Raw genomic sequence first — 20,083 nt, 5'->3', positions numbered from 1 at the left:
TAGAGAGTACAGAGGATACCAGTCCTCCAGTAGATTTCATAGGCTTTCCTCAACTCGAAAAACACAGCCACAGTCTGGCATTTCTTCAGAAAACCATTCAGACATTGATGGACAAAGTGACGAAGTGGTCAACTAAAGACGACGCACTCAAAATCCACACTTTGCAGTGGTTAGTAAATTGCGAGACCGAGCCACCATACCAGCCGGACATGAATCATATATTCCATAACCTTGCACACACAGCTGGTAAAAGAAATAGGGCAATAGCTACAAGGAAGGTGTTTGTCCTTACCGGGATTAGGTACGGGTGTGACAGTGGCTTCACGCAAGCACCTGGGAAACGTGCCCTCTGCCCAGATGCGGTTGTATGTATTAAGCAGAAAATGCTTAGGCAAGCTTGCTGCAACATCTGAATGTGAACAGCATCTGGCCATGGGGCAGTGGATCCAGATGAAGTGAGAGCAAGACCTCACTCCCTCACAGTAGAGGCGCCATTGTAGCACTTAAAAAGGAAAGAAGGGTGATAATGGGAAGAGATAGAAATTTCTGCAAAATGGCAGCCCAATGCGTTGGAGAAAGCAATCGGGTCCAAGATGACATTGTCTGCTACTATCACGCCAGAAATTGGGGAAGGGATCTTGGTCCCAGAGAGCCGTTGGAGTTTGTCCCACACGGCAGAGGAGGGAGTGGAACTCTTAAAGAACTAGTGAATGAAATCCAGATAGCTTTCTTGCTATCCCAAATAATGTGACAACACTATGTACACATCTGTTTATAATTAATACAGTTTTCCATCATAGAATGATGGCCAGAAATGCGGAAAGCATGTCACCACACGCGAATTACATCGCACCAAGCCTAAGTCCACCAAGGGAGAGGGAGAAGGCATGGTAAAGAGGAAGTACAGGGAATGGAACATTCTGCAGCAGGAAGGATAACAATTGTAAGATAGTCCACCTGATCATAACAACTGGGGAAATCATGTTCATCGAAGGTCACCAGGGAGGAGTAAAGCCACCAGGTAGGCCCTAGTAAGCTGTCACTTGAGTGTGCACATGGGTGAGGTAGGAGTCAGGAAACACACTGCACATGGGAAATGGTCACTCGAATATGTGTTAGAAAGAACGGACCATGCGAGACGATAGGCAAGCTGGGCAGTAAGGAAGGATAGGTCAAATGGGAATAGGTGTGCGAGGAGTTGGAAGGGAATGTGGGTGCTCCTGTGTTAAGGCAGAAGAGGTTAAGTTGATTAAGGAGGTTACTCAAGTGGGCACCTCTCTGACAGATTCTGGGAGAATGCCAGAGGGGATGGTATGCATTAAAGTTGCCAAGCAGCAGAAATGGGTGAGGTAGCTGCTCAATAACCTGGAGGAAGTCTGCCCTGGTTACATCGAATGATGGAGGGATATAAATGGTACAAAGTGAGGGAGATGAGCAGACTATAAACGTCATCCTGTATGAGCAGCGTGACTTCCCCAATGAGGTGGAATACTGAACTCAGGGGGAAGGTCAAAATGGACCAGGACAAAATGTGAAAGCCCAAATTGGTCGTGAGGACGCAATTTTATTTCCTCAAGGCACAGTACAAGGGTACGTCGAGATTCTAAAAGCAGAAAGAAATCCTCTTTGTTAGACTCAAGACCACGAACATTCCATTGGAGGCGAGTCTTGATGCAGAAAAAATTAAGGGGTGTCAACTCGGCAGTTGCTGAGTGCCAGCCTGCTAAGGCTCGCTGCTACACGGCATAGAGGGAGGAGGATCCTGCTCCGTAAGTTCCACAGAAGCATCGGCTTTCTTGTGCTGTTGGTCTTTGGAGTCCAATGCATAAAAATGATTGGTGCTGTGCACCGGCGACACAGAGGCCAGACCGGCAAAGGTATCGTGGTGAAAGTGTCGAAGAGGATCCTCAAGTTGGCAAAGGAGAAGACCATTTGCCTTTGGTGGACTTCTTCGAGCCTTTCTGGTTAGCAGAGGAAGACTGGTTGGCTGAAGGGACACAGGAAGCCTTCACGGAAGTACCATTTGCGTTCTTTCTGGCTCGTTGGTTGTGTAGTTGGTGACTTCATCCATTGAGGTGAGAGTACTGCTGGATGAGGAGACAGTGATGCTACCTTGACACTGGACGATTTCACAACCTCAGACTTGAATTTGAGGTCGCATGTCTGCATGGCCACGTCCTTCATGGAGCGAGACATAGCAAGAACAGTAGTTTAAGTGCCACACGGTAGAACACAGGGTTTGCAACTTGTCAATAACTTGCGAGCGACCGGGTAGAGAACTTTTTCTTTTACCAGGATCTGCTGGACAGCCCGCTCATCGAGATACACGGGACAATCTCGAGAGGAGACGCATGGTCGCCGTTTGCAGCTGATACAGCAGGGAGGAGGCGGCAGACAATTTATCGCCCTTGTGCGCATCCCTATCACAGTTTACACTTTGGCCAGGTGTCAACAAGACATTCGAATGTGGCTGAAATGATGACATGGTCGCACCACATCAGGATCGGAATGTGGGGTCGAACTGTGATAACTTCATAGCCTGCTTTGATCTTGGCCAGAAGCAAAGGTGAGAAAAAGCCTGTGTGTGGGCACTAAGGATGAATATACCTTTTTCACCACCCGCTGGATGGCAATGACACCCTGATCAGAGACGTTGGTTTGGATTATGCCCTTGGTCAGACTGTTGAGCACCCTAGTGTAAATAACACCGTGGGAAGAATTCAGAGTTCCATGGACCTTGACACGACCAGGATAGCCATGGAGAAGCAAAGCAGCATGCAGTAGTTGTGCTTGAGAATCTGAAGTAGTCTTCAAAAGCAAAGTGCCATTCTGTAAACAAGAGCAGGATTTCACAAGACCGGCAATTGCATCAATGCCTTTCTGAATAATAAACGGATTTACCTCTGCAAAGGACTGACAATCTTCAGTAGATGAAAACACGAGGAACTGAGGTGCAGTTGGAAGGGTCTTTGAATCATTATCGTCATTCCGTTTACGTTTCGTAGATGCCGATTGTGAAGATGATTGGCTCATTGTGAGAAAATCCCGACGATTGCCAGAGTCTCCGATGGCATGCTGTTTCCAACTTGGGCCCCCTTCACAATGTGACACACTGGCTTAGGTGATTGTTCACACCTCAGGTCACACATCCTGAACACCTGATAGTGACCAATCTGCAATTTCGGAAGGCAGCAGCACAGACAATCACCCCTCCCTGTCCTGGCCTGTACCAGGGGCTACATGCGAAACCTACCTGTCAACCTTGGTCTGGGAATTATGTATTACCCAGTCACCTGATACATGTCAGACATGTGGGCTGGCTTTCAGGAGTGCACAGGGAGGAAGAAGAAAAAGAGGAATCTCAAACGCTGAAATGGAAGGAGGACAGGGGCAGGTAAATAAAGAAAGGAAAAGGGAATGAAAACAGTGGTGAGACTGTTCTTATGTCAGCGATGAACAATGCGGAACATTCCCCTGACATGTTCTCCAAGGGAGGGGGAAAAGGAATAGCAAAGAGGGTAGACATGCAGCACCGAAGGGTCAAAATGCTGCAAAGGCTGGGGCCCCATGGTAGCCAAGCGTGAACGCGCCAAAGAATAGCAAGCCCCCTACGGGGAAGGCTGTCTTTACAGTGTGTTTTTGTTACTATAAAACCAAAGCAGAATGAACTTATTTACTTTGTTCATTATACAAGTATCCGCAATATTGAAGTTAAGAACAGTAGTGATAGTAATGATGGTAGTGCTGGCAACTGTACTTTGTAGCACATGCTACAAAATCAAAACCAGTTTGAATTTGTATACAAATGGATGAAACAAAGAAATTAAGTTTGCTGTTAAAATCTCTGGCCACTTTCTGCTTCAGTGTCAGCTCAATGTGGAACAGTGCATCCACAGACATTAACTGGATCAACTACATCTGCTCCCTTGTCTTCTTGGTCACGTATTCTCTAAACCACAGCTACAAATTTTCCATCCCTTATCCTTAAATATTGAGAAGTATGCCAATAGTGTAGAGTTAACACCATTCTGCATACTCTTCACTACTTGGCTCCCTTCCCCCGAATGACTATGACCAAATAGATGCTTACTTCATGGGTACATTTTTAGGTGCCATGTGGATAACTTCAGGGACATATTGTCCAGGTTCCCTTATTTAATAAGGATGGAGTCCTCCATAGCTAAGGCAAAGGTCAGAAAGTCTAACACAGAACTCGTGCACTTATCGGGTCACAAGTCAATTGCTGCAGCCATCATAGATTCCTAGTCAGCAGCTAAGGATGCAGTTTTATTTACAAAATCTTTGACTCTGAACTGCCAATACTTGTAATTCCAACCGCAACTGCCCTGTTTCCCTCATCTGGCTCCTGCCACACCCACACCACAAGAATGTGGATCAATCCCAAGATGGGAACTAGAGCCAAAATTCATCACTGCAGCTAACTCGCTTTTGATTATGTGGGATGCTGGTGCTGTAGTGTTTCAAAATCACCAGTTTTTACCACCTGAGGCATACCAAGTAAGCTGAAGTATTTATTTTTAAGTGTTATGTGGTGTCGTGAATACTGTACTGAAGCAGTGTGTGTTTTACGTCTATCACATATAAATCACATGAGTTCCTGACAATGATCTCTCGATGAGACGAGAGGCATTGGGGTCACTATATGAGGTCAGCCGATGACCAGTGCCCGGATGATATATTGGAAGAAACTGTCATGATTCTCTGAAAGACTATTGTGAAAAAAATAATAAATAAATAAAATGAAAGTATATTAAATTAGTAATGCTCCCATATCTGATCTCGATGAGCACATTAAACCTGTGCCAATCTAATACGTTGGTGAGAACAGTGTTCCTTGCAGTGTGATTTATAAGCTCAAATAACTATTGCATTGAATATTAAAAGTGATTCATAAAATAAATAAAGAAAGAAAGAAAGAAAGAAAGAAAAGGAATGACCTGGTTTATTCTCAATTGATTAAACAAGTCTGATACTGAGTTATAAGTTTTTGGAAGAATACTAACCTAATAATGATAGATAGCACGAGATATGTGACGCTGAAAAAAATGTAATGCATACGGTTTTACGAAACGGCAGTACACATTCATCTATTTAATGAAACCACATTAATCAAGGGCTTTATCCAACAGATCTGAAGATCAGATTTTTCACCATAAACACCACATCGTGTCTCAGCCCATAGATGTATGAGACACTACAATGTTTTTGTCAAATACATAAATATTGGAAATACAAACTCCCTCTGAAGGTAATTTATTTAAAACCGACTCTATGATTCTTTATGGGTACTGTAATCTAGATTCTATTCAAACAATGCTGTGAAAATATTTATTTCCTTGCTTACAGCACTCTGGTGTTAATGGTTGTGCATGTGTGGGAGAGGGGAATGCAAGCACATTTGACGCATCTCTTAACTATGAAGAAATGAATATCTGGTGTACACACAAAAACTACTGCATGATAACTGTTTGTCAGTCAGCTTATCACATTTACACTGAATATTAAGGCAAATTTCTGCATCTAAGACTCATCTGTGATTATTCTTTCAAGACTAGGAGGTGAAATAACAAATGCAAACTTTACTCCGGTTTTGGGGAGGGGAGAACTTCTTTCATAAATACCTTTACTTTTTTTTGGTATCAGCTTTTAACTACTTTAAAACTAAACCAACACAAGTAGTGTAAGAAGGACCCAACCAAGTAATGCATTAATACTCTCACAAAAATAATACTGTACTGACCAACCCCCCTCCGGCGCGCGCGCGCCACACACACACACACACACACACACACACACACACACACACACAGAGAGAGAGAGAGAGAGAGAGAGAGAGAGAGAGAGAGAGAGAGAGAGAGAGAGAATTACCTTAAGGTTTTTACCTCACTATAAAGAACTTCCATCTGTCAACACATTCCATGTGGGAAAAATATATCTAAAAACAAAGATGCTGTAACTTACCAAACAAAAGCATTGGTATGTTGACAGGAGACGGTAAAAAACACACACACAAATTTCGAGCTTTCGCAACCTAAGGTTGCTTCATCAGGAAAGAGGGAAGTAGAGGTAAAGACGAAAGGATGTGCGTTTTAAGGGAGAGGGTATGGAGTCATTCCACTCCCAGGAGTGGAAAGACTTACCTTAGGGGGAAAAAAAGGACAGGTATAAACGCGCGCGCCACACACACACACACACACACACACACACACACACACACACACAGATATGTATGTGTGTGCGGGAGTGTATACCTGTCCCTCTCCTTCCCTCTTTCCTGATGAAGCAACCTTCGGTTGCGAAAGCTCGAAATGTGTGTGTGTGTGTGTGTGTGTGTGTGTGTGTGTGTGTGTGTGTGTGTCACTTTAGCTAGAGTAATAACTGTTTTAGATGTTGGTTATTTGGTAAATCATTTTTCACTGTAAATCATGCAAGAACACATTTAGTCGCAAGACAACAGTAACTCAGAATCTTACCTTCTTCTCCCTCAACAGGCTGTTTCTCTTCATTTTGTTCAGGCTTCACCTTCTCCTCAGGCTTTACTGTGGCAGGTCTATCACTTTCTTGATTCTCTTCAGCCTTCTTAACTGGTTCCTACAAACAGGCACTTCATCTTTTGGTAACTGACACAAAGAGAGAGGAATATACATGTCTCTTAACTTCATACTGTTAAATGTCAAAAAGCTAGCTTTACAAATACTGTAACTATTTACAGGCTCGGTAGTCTAGTGGTAAAACATGTGGCTGGAAACTGAGGTAGCAGCACAGAATCCCTGTCCAACCACAGAAATTTTTCACAGTGTGCCATTAAGTTAGCCTCCATCTCTCAAAGATGTGCAGGTCAATACGTGGTTCAGACTCAATGTTGAACTGTTGGTCCCCTTTTTCCAGTTGGATTACTCGATTGGATTAGGAACACTGAAATTGCTGCTGTGGAATCCAATGGAAAGACCTGGACCAGGCCATAGAGCCACGGAAAATTGTTTTACATCTAATAATGAATGTAACAAAGATATATGAAATAGAGATGGAAGCAGATAATTTGTATCTGCCTTAATAAAGCAAGAGAGCTTGAGTTTCAATCACATCAGCTGAACACAGAAGATAGAAGTGCAAAGAAAAACAATAATCATGTATGAGGGTTGATTGAAAAGCAATGCCACCACCTTCATTAATTGGGTTTGGACGGGAATTTTTTAATAAATCATATGCAGAAATAATCCTCAGAATGTGTTCTTTAATTACCAATATTCAACTTTCCACATAACCACCAGCCAATTGGATGCATTCTGCAAACGATGAACAAGTTTTCTGTATCTGTCACAGAAGAAATTGACCCGCAACCACAGTCTCACAGTTCTCTCAATGTGTTTATCAGAAGCATAATGACGTCCCCACAAATCGTCTTTCATTATTGGGAACAGATGGAAGTCAGATGGTGGTAAATCTAGACTGTATGGAGTATGCCATACGGTGGTGAGATTCAGTCTCTGAAGTTCTGCTGTGGTGGCATGTGAAGTGTGTGGTTTGGCATTGCCATGCTGTAGGAAAACATTTCCCTTTTCCTTTCAGACTCTTGTTAGCCATCATTTCAGAGTTTGCAGCATTGTTGATGTAATGCTCTGAATTTGTTGTTGTTCCACAATCAAGGAAATAAACATGGATAACACCATCTGTGTCCCAGAACACTGTGGCCATGATTTTTCCAGCTAAGGGCTGCTTCTTGAATTTCTTTCTCAGGGGCAAGTCTTTGTGTCAATATTCCATAGACTGACGTTTCATCTCCGGGACGTAATGGTGTACCCACGTTTCATCTCCTGTCACAACTGAATGGAGAAAGGCGTCATCTTCATTCTTGTCATGCTAGAGGAGATCCTGGCAAATTTCAAGTCTGTGCGCTTTCATTTCAGGTGTCAGCATCCGGGGTACCCATCGTGCACAGATCTTCCGATAGCCAAGCTGAGCAATAATGTGACCCACACATTCTTGTGAAATGCTGATTGTGCTTGCAGTTTCTCTCTGAGTGATACGACAATTGTCCTGAATCAATCTGTCAAAATTCTGCTTGTGAAACTCGGTGGTTGCTGTCACGGGCCGTCCAACTCCGCGTTTGTCACGCAGGTCAGGTGTTCTCGCCTCAATACCTTTAAACTTATTTGGCAACGATGCACAGTACTCCCATCAACACAATCACCTTAAACTGCTTTCATTCTCTGATGAATCTCCTTTGGAGTGACACCTTCTGCTGTCGAGAATTCAATGACTGCACATTGCTCAAATCGCATTACTGACCGTCTGTGCATGGTTCCATACTTCACACTGTAACAACACAACCATTCAATGCTAAGGCTTCTCGCCAACTGGAGCTGTAGAGAAGAGGCTACTGAACAAGCCAGTATCTGCTGCATACCAATGCTGTCAACTGTTGAAGAGTTACAAAGGTTGGAAGCATTACTTTTCAGTCGACCCTCGTACATGGTGTCCCAGTCTAATGGGATTCGGAAAAAGTGCTATAAAAAGCTTAACAGAAGATAATATGAAACTAAATTTACGTATGACATACCCTTTGTGGTTGGGAAATGAAGGTACATTGCAAGAGATGTTGGAAGTGACCTACTCACACAAACGGCATTTCATGTTGGCGAATGTTGCTGAGAGTATCAGCTTTCACTGCAGTATCCTCACGTAACTCATCAGTTTGGTAGAAACTGCAAAATGTGGCAACAATGAGGTTCCATGAACTGTGCGAGGGTCTTGTGTTTCAGTATAGCATGGCTTACTGTTCATGGTGCTTCATGTGACTTGTATCAGCATTTTGTATAAGAGCAATTTTTCCTGTAAAACAGTATTGAATAATTGGCTCCCCTATGAAATGTAAGCAACTGTTCCTTGAACGGTTCGGTGGTCAACATTATCCATCTACACACTGTATTCAAGGCTTGAGGGGAGGGGAGGCGGGTTATCAGAGAAAAGAGTGGATGATGTTCAGACATGATTGTTGGTGTCACTCAAATAGTCTCTTAGCCATTTAGTGCAAGGATATGGACTATCATATAGCTTTGTCACAGAGCTGATTAGAAAGCAGGCATGTGTCATTACAAGTTTGCAGGCATTCGTTCATTAAGTGATACTGACTGACCATGATAAATGCCTAACCCACCACCACCGATGTCACTAATTTACTGTTGAAAGGCCAGGATTCCTGCCGTACACAAAGCCCAGTGATGAAGTGTGGCTGCACTTGTCAGGATAAGTGATCTAACAAGAAGCATGTTTAGGGAGCAGTAACAACCAGCGTATTGTAGTTGAGAAACCCCTTCATTCACAGAAGGTGAGCGCATTCTGTACGTTATTACAATGGCACACCAACAGACCAACTTTTTGTTGACATTATGATCATCATTAAGTAAATCAGATATGATTTCATGAATTTACGAACCAGTTTGATGGTGAGGCTACTGATACTTGGCTGGTAACAGTAAGATGGGACAATGTCTAAAGTGATTGAGACTCTGTAGTGGAATAATTTTTCTCCGATAGTGATTTCTACCAGATCATGGCCCCCAAAATCATCTGACTTGTTTTCTGTTGGCTCACCTTAACAATAACGAGTATAAGAACTAACCACACACCACCAATGAGCTACATGAGAACATCTGTCATGAAATCCAGGCAGTCACACCCTATACTATGGCTGAAACATTCATGAACATGCAGTGGTGTGTTTAACTGTGATTGTAAATGGGGGGAGGTCACTTCCAGCACATCTTGTAACGTACCTTCCTTTCACAACATAAAGGTATGTCATGTACCAATTTCGGTTCACATCCTCTTTTATTAAGAGTTTTGTAACACTTTTCCCAGGCCCTTATGAGTGGGGCCCATCATATTCCTAGCCAAAGCCAGATAGCAGTTTCTGAGTATCATCTAGAGAATTACTACAAAGTTAAGTGATGCATATTACCTGCTGACACATGTTATCAATTAACCTTATTATATATAACAAATTAAATATATTTAATGTTTAATTACCTTCTCTTGACAGAATCCAAATTTTATAAATAATAATCTATAGCATATATGAATTATATAAAGGATCAAAATATCACACAGAAAGTTACCTACAAAAATGAGTCTTAATAGAAGAATGTTGATTAATATCTAAACTTGTCATAGATGTCATCTTTTTCTGGGGAATAACTGTCAAAGTACTATACGGTCACTTTAGTTACTAGAATGTCTCGGCAGGTGTGGTATACCCTTATCTTCCTCTTCTAACCGATTCACAGGTAGAGAGGCTGGGAGAGAGAGGAGGGAGAGGAAATTCTGTGACTTTTGTAAGATCTGATATGCAAGAGCATGCAGGGAAAGAATGATGGTGATGATTCTTGTTGTTTCATGGGAGGGTTTTTTTTTTTTTGTCAGCTGTCCCTATATCCTCAAAATGCTCAGCTCATAGTGACAATGTATGTGATGAAAACCACGGTGCCCTCTCTACAAAAGAGGTTTAGTTGTTGTGGCATATTAATATCGAAACTCAAAATAATGACTACGAAGTTGCCTGGGTATTTTATATACAGTGCTAATTAAAAGCAATATTAATCTGTGGAGACTTAAAAGGTGAGGGGAAAAAGGGGTTCGGGTGAGGGGGAGGGGAGAGGTGAAAAGGAGGAAATGTTGGGAGTATCGGTACAAATGAGTAGCCAACCAGATACCTCTCGAGGTTGATATTGCAGGGAGAGGTAGTCTCTTATACCCACCCAACGAAAGCACCAAATGTGACTCGTTACTGATGCGTTTCTCAGAGGGCTGTGCTCAGGGTTTTAGTAGTAATTTACAATATGCAAAGATAAAACCAGCTGTTAAGTAGTTTTTTTGATAATATATCACCATTAAAGAACTACTAAACTATTTTAAGACTATATCTATGAACACTTCTCAGTTACAAACAAAAAAAAATATGTTTTTCAGTGTTTTTGGAAACCGAACCCCCAAGGGTGTGAAATAGGAGATGAGTCTTTTTAAGAAAATATTTTATTGTGGAAGCATTTTTAAAGCCAACTATGTAAATTTACATTTAGCTTCTCAGAAGTAGCAAAACATGCTTCACTGATTTTGAGAATTCAGCCCCTATGGGAGTAAAACAGGGATGGAAGTTTCTATGGAAATAATTCACTGTCAAACATTTTTTAAGCTAAATCTACGAAAAATTGTATTTGGCTTCTCTGTTAGAAATAAAACATATGCATGTCACTGTTTCTGGCAATTCAACCCTTAAGCAGGTGAAATAGGGGGTGAGGCATTATATGAATATACCTCATTGCTGAAGTATTTTTAAAGCTAAATATTTGAAAATTGGTGTTTGACTTCTCAGTTAGGGATGAAAAACTACGTGTTTCAACCCCAAAGGGGATAAAATAGGGTCAGACTGATTTACTGACTCATCATCGCCCAGCCCAAACGGCTAAGAATTGAAACTTGGAAGTTTGGAGAGGGCATGGATCGTATCTGTACCCCTCATTTAAGAAGGGATTGCCTGAAATTCCACTCCTAAGGGGATGAAAGGCTGAAAGTATGTTGCTATTATGGTAATTTTGAAGCTAGAACTACGAAAACTGATAATCGGTTTCTTAGCCAGAAAATAAAAAATGTGTGTTTCAGCATTTCTGGAAATTCAACCACTAAGGCGGTAAAATAATGGCTGAAAGTTTTTAACAACTAATTACTAAAGAACAACTGAAAGGTTTTTAAGGCTACATCTATAACAATTGGAATTTGACTTCTCCGTCAGAAATAAATGTGTGTGTGTGTGTGTGTGTGTGTGTGTGTGTGTTTCAGTATTTCTGGACATTGAATCCCTAAGGGAGTGCAACAGGGGATGAAAATTTTTAATAAAATATTTTGATATGAATATAATAGAGGGAAACATTCCACATGGGAAAAATATATCTAAAAACAAAGATGATGGGACTTACCAAACAAAAGCGCTGGCAGGTTGATAGACACACAAACAAACACACACAAAATTCAAGCTTTAGCAACCAACGGTTGCTTCTTCAGGAAAAAGGGAAGGAGAGGCAAAGACGAAAGGATGTGGGTTTTAAGGGAGAGGGTAAGGAGTCATTCCAATCCCGGGAGCGGAAAGACTTACCTTAGGGGGAAAAAAGGACAGGTGTACACTCCCGCGCAAACACATACTTATCCATCCGCACATACACAGACACAAGCAGACATTTGTAAAGGCAAAGAGTTCGGGCAGAGATGTCAGTCGAGGCAGAAGTACAGAGGCAATGAAGTTGGTGAAAGACAGGTGAGGTATGAGCGGCGGCAACTTGAAATTAGCGGAGGGTGAGGCCTAGCGGATATCGAGAAGAGAGGGTATACTAAAGGGCAAGTTCCCATCTTCGGAGTTCTAACAGGTTGGTGATAGTGGGAAGTATCTAGGTAACTCGGACGGTGTAACACTGTGCCAAGATGTGCTGGCTGTGCACCAAGGCATGTTTAGCCACAGGGTGATCCTCATTACCAACAAACACTGTCTGCCTGTGTCCATTCATGCGAATGGACAGTTTGTTGCTGGTCATTCCGGCAGAAACCTTCACAGTGTAGGCAGGTCAGTTGGTAAATCACGTGGCTCTGCCTTTGATCGTGTACACCTTCCGGGTAACAGGACTGGAGTAGGTGGTGGTGGGAGGGTGCATGGGACAGGTTTTACACCGAGGGCGGTTACAAGGGTAGGAGCCAGAGGGTAGGGAAGGTGGTTTGGGGATTTCGAAGGGATGAACTAAGAGGTTACGAAGGTTAGGTGGACGGCGGAAAGACACTCTTGGTGGAGTGGGGAGGATTTCACGAAGGATGGATCTCATTTCAGGACAGGATTTGAGAAAGTCGTATCCCTGCTGGAGAGCCACATTCAGAGTCTGGTCCAGTCCCGGAAAGTATCCTGTCACAAGTGGGGCACTTTTGTGGTTCTTCTGTGGGAGGTATTGGGTTTGAGGGGATGAGGAAGTGGCTCTGGTTATTTGCTTCTGTACCAGGTCGGGAGGGTAGTTGCAGGATGCGAAAGCTGTTTTCATGTTGTTGGTGTAATGGTTCAAGGATTCCGGAATGGAGCAGATTCGTTTGCCACAAAGACCTAGGCTGTAGGGAAGGGACCGTTTGATGTGGAATGGGTGGCAGCTGTCATAATGGAAGTACTGTTGTTTGTTGGTGAGTTTGATGTGGACGGACGTGTGAAGCTGGCCATTGGACAGATGGAGGTCAATGTCAAGGAAAATGGCATGGGTTTTGGAGTAGGAACAGGTGAATCTGATGGAATCAAAGGAGTTGAGGTTGGAGAGGAAATTCTGGAGTTGTTCTTCACTGTGAGTCCAGATCATGAAGATGTCATCAATAAATCTGTACCAAACTTTGGGTTGGCAGGCCGGGGTAACCAAGAAGGCTTCCTCTAAGCGACCCATGAATAGGTTGGCGTACGAGGGGGCCATCCTGGTACCCACGGCTGTTCCCTTTAATTGTTGGTATGTCTGGCCTTCAAAAGTGAAGAAGTTGTGGGTCAGGATGAAGCTGGCTAAGGTAATGAGGAAAGAGGTTTTAGGTAGGGTGGCAGGTGGTCGGCGCGAAAGGAAGTGCTCCATCGCAGCGAGGCCCTGGACGTGCGGAATATTTGGCTAAACATGCCTTGGTGCACGGCCAGCACATCTTGGCACAGTGTTACACTGTCCGAGTTATCTGGATACTTCCCACTAACACCAACCGGTCAGAACCCCGGGGATGGGAACTTGCCCTTCCGTATATCCTCTCTTCTCGATATCCGCCGGGCCTCAACCTCCGCTAATTTCAAGCTGCCGCCCCTCATTCCTCACCTGCCTTTCAACAACTTCTTTGCCTCTGTACTTCCACCTCGACTGACATCTCTGCCTGAACTCTTTGCCTTTACAAATGTCTGCTTATGTCTGTGTATGTGCAGATGAATGTGTGTGTGTGTGTGTGTGTGTGTGTGTGTGTGTGTGTGTGTGTGAGCGCGCACGCGAGTGTACACCTGTCCTTTTTCCCCCCTAAGGTAAGTCTTTCCGCTCCCGGGATTGGAATGACTGCTTACCCTCTCCATTAAAACCCACATCCTTTCGTCTTTCTCTCTCCTTCCCTCTTTCCTGAAGAAGCAACCGTTGGTTGCGAAAGCTAGAATTTTGTGTGTATGTTTGTTTGTCTATCGACCTGCCAGTGCTTTTTCTTGGTAAGTCCCATCATCTTTGTTTTTAGATATAATACAATATTTTGTTACATTAAAAAGTTTTAAAGCTAAATTTATGGAAATTGGAACTACACTTTTTGATTAAGTATAAAAGTAGTATTTGTTAGGGGATGGAAGTTGCTACAGAAATATCTTCACAAGAATGCAAAAGGTATGATTAGCAAAAACTTTGGCTTCCAGCTAACAGAATCACTTTTTAGACCCTGCATCTATAGGCTTAATTAATGTGAAAAGCTTAGAAGGTGTTGCAATTTGTGAACAAAATAAAAATTGGATTAAAGAAAAACAAAACAAAAATCTCTGCAAGCCATACAGTCAAACAGGAGCGAATCAACAGGAACTAAGCCAGTGTTGTATATTAATAATCAGGCAAACAGCATTAACAATGATCTCAGATTTTCTACTGACTCAATTATCAACCAGAAAAAAAGGTGCAAGTATTGTCAGATATTGATAAAATTTCAAAGCAGTCCAAAGATTGGCAACTTGCTTTAAATATACACAAATGTAAAAGTGTACACTTTACAGAACATAGAAATGTAGTATCCTGTAGCAAAAATGTTAGTGAGTGAGAGCTTAAATCAATCAACTCTCACAGATACTTAGTTGTTATGATTTGAGGGAGGGGGAGATGATCAAAAGGGTTAAGTTACAGGTAAAGCAGGTTCTTAGTTAAGATATTGGAACAGTGCAACTAATCCATGAAGAAGACTGCTTATAATACATTCGTGCAACTCATCCTAGAATATTACCTGAGTGTGTGGGACCCATACCAAATAAGACTAACACAGGAAAATGAAGATACATAAAAAAAAAAATAACAGTGGCACAAATGGTCACAAATTTGTTGACCAACAAGAGATCATTCTGAAAAACCTCAATTGGCAGATGCCTGAAGATAGACAATCCACATTATAAACTTTTAAGAACCAGTATTACACAAAGATTCTACAAATACACAACAGTCCCCTTCACATTAACTTTCAAATGGCCTGTGAAGATAAGATTAGACTAATAATGGTGCACAGAGGCAGTTATGCAAGTATTCTTCAAGTGTTCCATATTCAAATGGAGTGGGAAGAAATATTTATAGATTTACAGTGGAAAGTACCCTCTGCCAAACACTTCACACTAGTTTTTGGAGTAAAGCTGTAGATACAGGAACAGCTAGCAGCCAAGTCATTGTGTCACAGTACAAGTAGAATCTGGTATGTTACAAATCATAGATGACTTATGAAAGTGGCAGTGGACATCCTGGTTGCACCTGACAGATATTGTCATTTGAAACTTTGAGGATGTATAAAAGGATATTAGCTTCAATAACTGGCTGTAGAACCAGCCATCAATAGATAGTTTCGTAGAAGGGTACTCACTGAGGACACGGTCAGTCATCAGAATACTGTAGAATCTAGTTTCCCTCTTTGATCCAAAGTTACAGACATATCTCAAGACAAACTAAAGACCCATGAGGTACCTGACAAGAGTACCTAAATACGTAGTCCTACAGAACATTATTTAAGTAATTTCTTAAACTTGTAACATCGCCACAGCTGATTTGTCAACAGTGGGACAGTTCATCAAAAGCCCATATTGTTGATTATGAAACAGTACTGCTATGTGGTGGTCATGTATGGTCACTTTATGGTGCTCAAGAATTTGGTCGTCAGCATCCTTGTGGAATATGAATGAAAGCAGTTAGTGAAACAAATTAATTCTTTCATTCCAATCAGTCTTACTGTGATGATGTTCCATAAAAAGAATTAGCAACTTTTTTTGGAATATATGGCAATGTCAATCTGTTTGGGAGGGCAGACCAGCAGGCAGCTACTACCACCTCCCTTCCCCCATTCCCCTCTCTTCCTTCAGAGCCCAAAGGTAGGTAGATTATAGTCAAGTTCGTGATGATTAGCAGTTCACATCATTAGTTCCCATTATCGCAATGTGAAACAGCTTTCGAAACTTAGCAATTTATTAATAATACCTGGCTGTATAATTATTTAGGAAAAAAAGGAGGATGTCCCTCTGAGATAGATCTGCAGAGAGAGCCAACATCTGCTAATACAAACAGTGCCTGTCCTTCTGTGTTCAGAAGTTCTGGGACATTCCACAACATTCCCTTACACTATTAGAAGCTAATATTTAGGTAAGAGTGACTGATAATTAATGAACAATTTAGTAGAATGTAACATGTGAAGAGAAGAAATAATCAAACTGTGCACTTGGAAGGGCGGAATAAACAAATCCGCACCACCACTATGTAACTTGAATATGGATGAGGAGAAAAGAAAGGAATTACCGATGTCAGCACCTTAGGGACTCTGCAGAATCTGCAATGACAAGTGAAAATGTGTACCAGACCCGAGATTAGAACCCAGGACCTCCCACTTAGTAGGTAGTTGGTTGGTTGACTCGGGGGACGTCATTGGTCCCAATAGATTAGAAAAGGATGAGGAAGGGAGGCAGCTGTGCCCTTTTAAAGGAACCACCCTGTCATTTGCCTGAAGCGATTAAGAGAAATCACGGAAAATCTAAATCAGGATGGCCAGACGCGAGTTTGAACGATCGTACCCCAAATGCGAGTCCAATGTGCCTGCGCTACCTCGCTCGGTATACTACTAGGCAGTTGCGTTAACCACTGCACCATTTGGACACTTTTTATCACAACTGTGCAGACTATCTTGGCATGTCTCCCAGCCAACCCAAATTCCCATCTAGTGCCAGCTGTCCATGTCCTTTAAGCTCGCTACTTTGAAATTCCTGCAGGGAATGAGACTGATGAGCACTTTATATATGCTGCTACATGAAGCAAACATTTGCACTTCATTTGCAGGTATTTCTTTGAGTGTCTTCACCTTAAGGTGATGCAGCATCCACCAAACTGAAACCTAGGAATTTACCAATATTTTGAAACCAAAAATAATTTCCCATAATCATACACTTTATACATTAAAAAGTCAATGAGGAAGATTAAGATATACAAATGTGGTCTTTTGCAAAATAAAGTTAATGGTTTTAATTCACTACAATCTCTGAAGAATGAAGCACATGTGACATTCTGTAGTTACCAACATGGAAAATGTGCACAAGCAAGAAAAATCTTCAGAAAGTTAAAAATGGATATAGTTCTTCATTGCAGACATTATGCTAGTTATTGGAATAGCAAACTGGGTTACACTTAAAATACTTCCCAAAGGGCAAAATTCTCCTGGATATACACAACTGGCCATTAAAATTGCTACACCACGAAGATGACATGCTACAGATGCGAAATTTAACCGACGGGAAGAAGATGCTGTCACATGCAAATGATTAGCTTTTCAGAGCATTCACACAAGGTTGGCGCTGGTGGCGACACCTACAATGTGCTGACATGAGGAAAGTTTCCAACCGATTTCTCATACACAAACAGCAGTTGACCAGTGTTGCCTGGTGAAACGTCGTTGTGATGCCTTGTGTAAGGAGGAGAAATGCGTACCATCACGTTTCCGACTTTGATAAAGGTCGGATTGTAGCCTATCGCGATTGCGATTTATCGTATCACGAAATTGCTGCTCACGTTGGTCGAGATCCAATGACTGTTAACAGAATATGGAATCGGTGGGTTCAGGAGGGTAATACAGAATGCCATGCTGGATCCCAATGGCCTCATATCACTAGCAGTCGAGATGATAGGCATCTTATTCGCATGGCTGAAATGGATCGTGCAACCACATCTTTATCCCTGAGTCAACAAATGGAGACATTTGCAAGACAACAACCATCTGCACAAACAGTTCGACGACATTTGCAGCAGTATTGACTATCAGCCCAGAGACCGTGGCTGCGGTTACCCTTGACGCTGCATCACAGACAGGAGCACCTGCGATAGTGTACTCAACGACGAACCTGTGTGCACGAATGCCAAAACGTCCTTTTTTCAGATGAATACAGGTTCTGTTTACATCATCATGATGGTCGCATCCGTGTTTGGCGACATCATGGTGAACGCACAAGGCAAGCGTGTATTCGTCAGCGCTATACTGGCGTATCACCCGGCGTGATGATATTGGGTGCCATTGGTTACACGTCTCGGTCACGTCTTGTTCGCATTGACGGAACTTTGAACAGTGGATGTTACATTTCAGATGTGTTACCACCCATGGCTCTACCCTTCATTAGATCCCTGCAAAAGCCTACATTTCGGCAGGATAATGCACGACTTCATGTTGCATGTCCTGTACGGGCCTTCTTGGATACAGAAAATGTTCGGCTGCTGCCCTGGTCATCACATTCTCCAGAGCTCTCACCAATTGAAAACATCTGGTCAATGGTGGCTGAGCAACTGGCTCGTCACAATACGCCAGTCACTACTCTTGTCGAACTGTGGTATCGTGTTGAAGCTGCATAGGCGGCTCTACCTGTACACACCATCCAAGCTCTGTTTGACTCAATGCCCAAGCGTACGAGTATCAAGGCCGTTATTACGGCCAGAGGTGGTTGTTCTGGGTACTGGTTTCTCAGTATCTATGCACCCAAATTGCGTGAAAATACTCACAAGTCAGTTCTAGTATAATATATTTGTGCAATGAATACCCGTTTATCATCTGCATTTCTTCTTGGTGTAACAATTTTAATGGTCAGAAGTGTGTGAATCTGAAAATGAATTTCCAGTTCTATAGCTAAAAAAATTCTATCAACCACCCACAAGAACACCAAACTGAGGAGCAGTCTCAGGATGACATACCTCCAGGTTGTATCACAAATTATTTTAGTGTCGAAAAGACATTATGAAGTAGTATTGCTGTGGAAATAATTATTTCTTCACAGCCTCCAACAGGGTGATATTATTGAGTTTGAATGGTACATCTTTAATCCACTCCAGAAGCAGCTGAGGAGTCCCTTTGGTTTAAAAAGTCCTCTTCCAATGAAATTCGATTGCTCATTCCACAGTCTTTCCCAATCATTTCATCAAAGAAACACTGCAGTAGCTATTTGGAAATATCTCCTAAGTTCGTAAGAGGGATCACAAAGGTTTCTCACTACATGTTGAATTTCCCTCAGCTGAAATATTATCAACAATATCATGAATAATCTCTTTGTATCTAATATTTACATACTGTACATTTTATTTTGCATAATATCTGGTAGTGGAGCTATATTGTTAGACAATGATAGAGCCAATTCCAATTTCCAAATGGAGAAGGGACTATAGTATGATTCCTGGTTGATGAGGTTAAAATCCAACTGTTCCCTCTCCATATCTTCGTCACAGTGATGGGAATAAGAACCTTGGCATTCACAGACATTAAATGGTGAACATAATGTGACATTTCCTCAGCCAATTCAATGGGAGATGTTAGAAACTTCCCCATTGCACAGCAATGACAAATGTTGATATGCATGACCAGAGATTCTTCCAATTGACTTCTTTTCTGTGGGTGCTGAAATGGAGTGACTGACTACTTTCATCAACTTGTGCCACGACTGCCTTCAGCCAGGTTCAATCACTCTACACACTGTTGGTCTTTCTATACAACAGGTTGCTGGGTCTTCTGCTGATGGTCTGCACCTGAATCTTCAAAAATACAGCTATCTGACTTTTATAGCAAACCAGCATTCTTCACCAAATTGATCAGAAGCAACTGCACTGGCTGCTTCAGCAGCTTGATAAATCACGCATAATGAAATTCACAATGTACTGAACACTGCCACAGCATTTATACACAGACAGCTGGCTGTAGAGCACCCAATTCACCGATGTAAGTAGCTTCCTTCCTGACACTAGTCTTTCAGGAAGACAAAAACCCAGTGAGCCACATCTGCAAGAGCAGC

At 42.2% G+C, this 20,083-nt stretch overlaps 1 protein-coding gene across 3 annotated transcripts in view; it reads right to left on the bottom strand.

Annotated features, from left to right (window-relative positions):
* The window catches only part of LOC126356206 (eukaryotic translation initiation factor 5B), a 406,256-nt gene that overhangs the window by 316,946 nt on the left and 69,227 nt on the right, over window positions 1–20,083 (bottom strand). For all 3 annotated transcript variants that reach the window (XM_050007014.1, XM_050007012.1, XM_050007013.1), the window contains exon 5: window positions 6,495–6,612. In XM_050007014.1, the coding sequence (XP_049862971.1) occupies window positions 6,495–6,612 (118 nt within the window). The remainder of the gene's footprint in view (window positions 1–6,494; window positions 6,613–20,083) is intronic.

Source organism: Schistocerca gregaria, chromosome 3, assembly GCF_023897955.1.
Source record: "Schistocerca gregaria isolate iqSchGreg1 chromosome 3, iqSchGreg1.2, whole genome shotgun sequence".
Taxonomy (NCBI): domain Eukaryota; kingdom Metazoa; phylum Arthropoda; class Insecta; order Orthoptera; family Acrididae; genus Schistocerca; species Schistocerca gregaria.
This window is presented reverse-complemented; position numbering and strand designations above follow the sequence as displayed.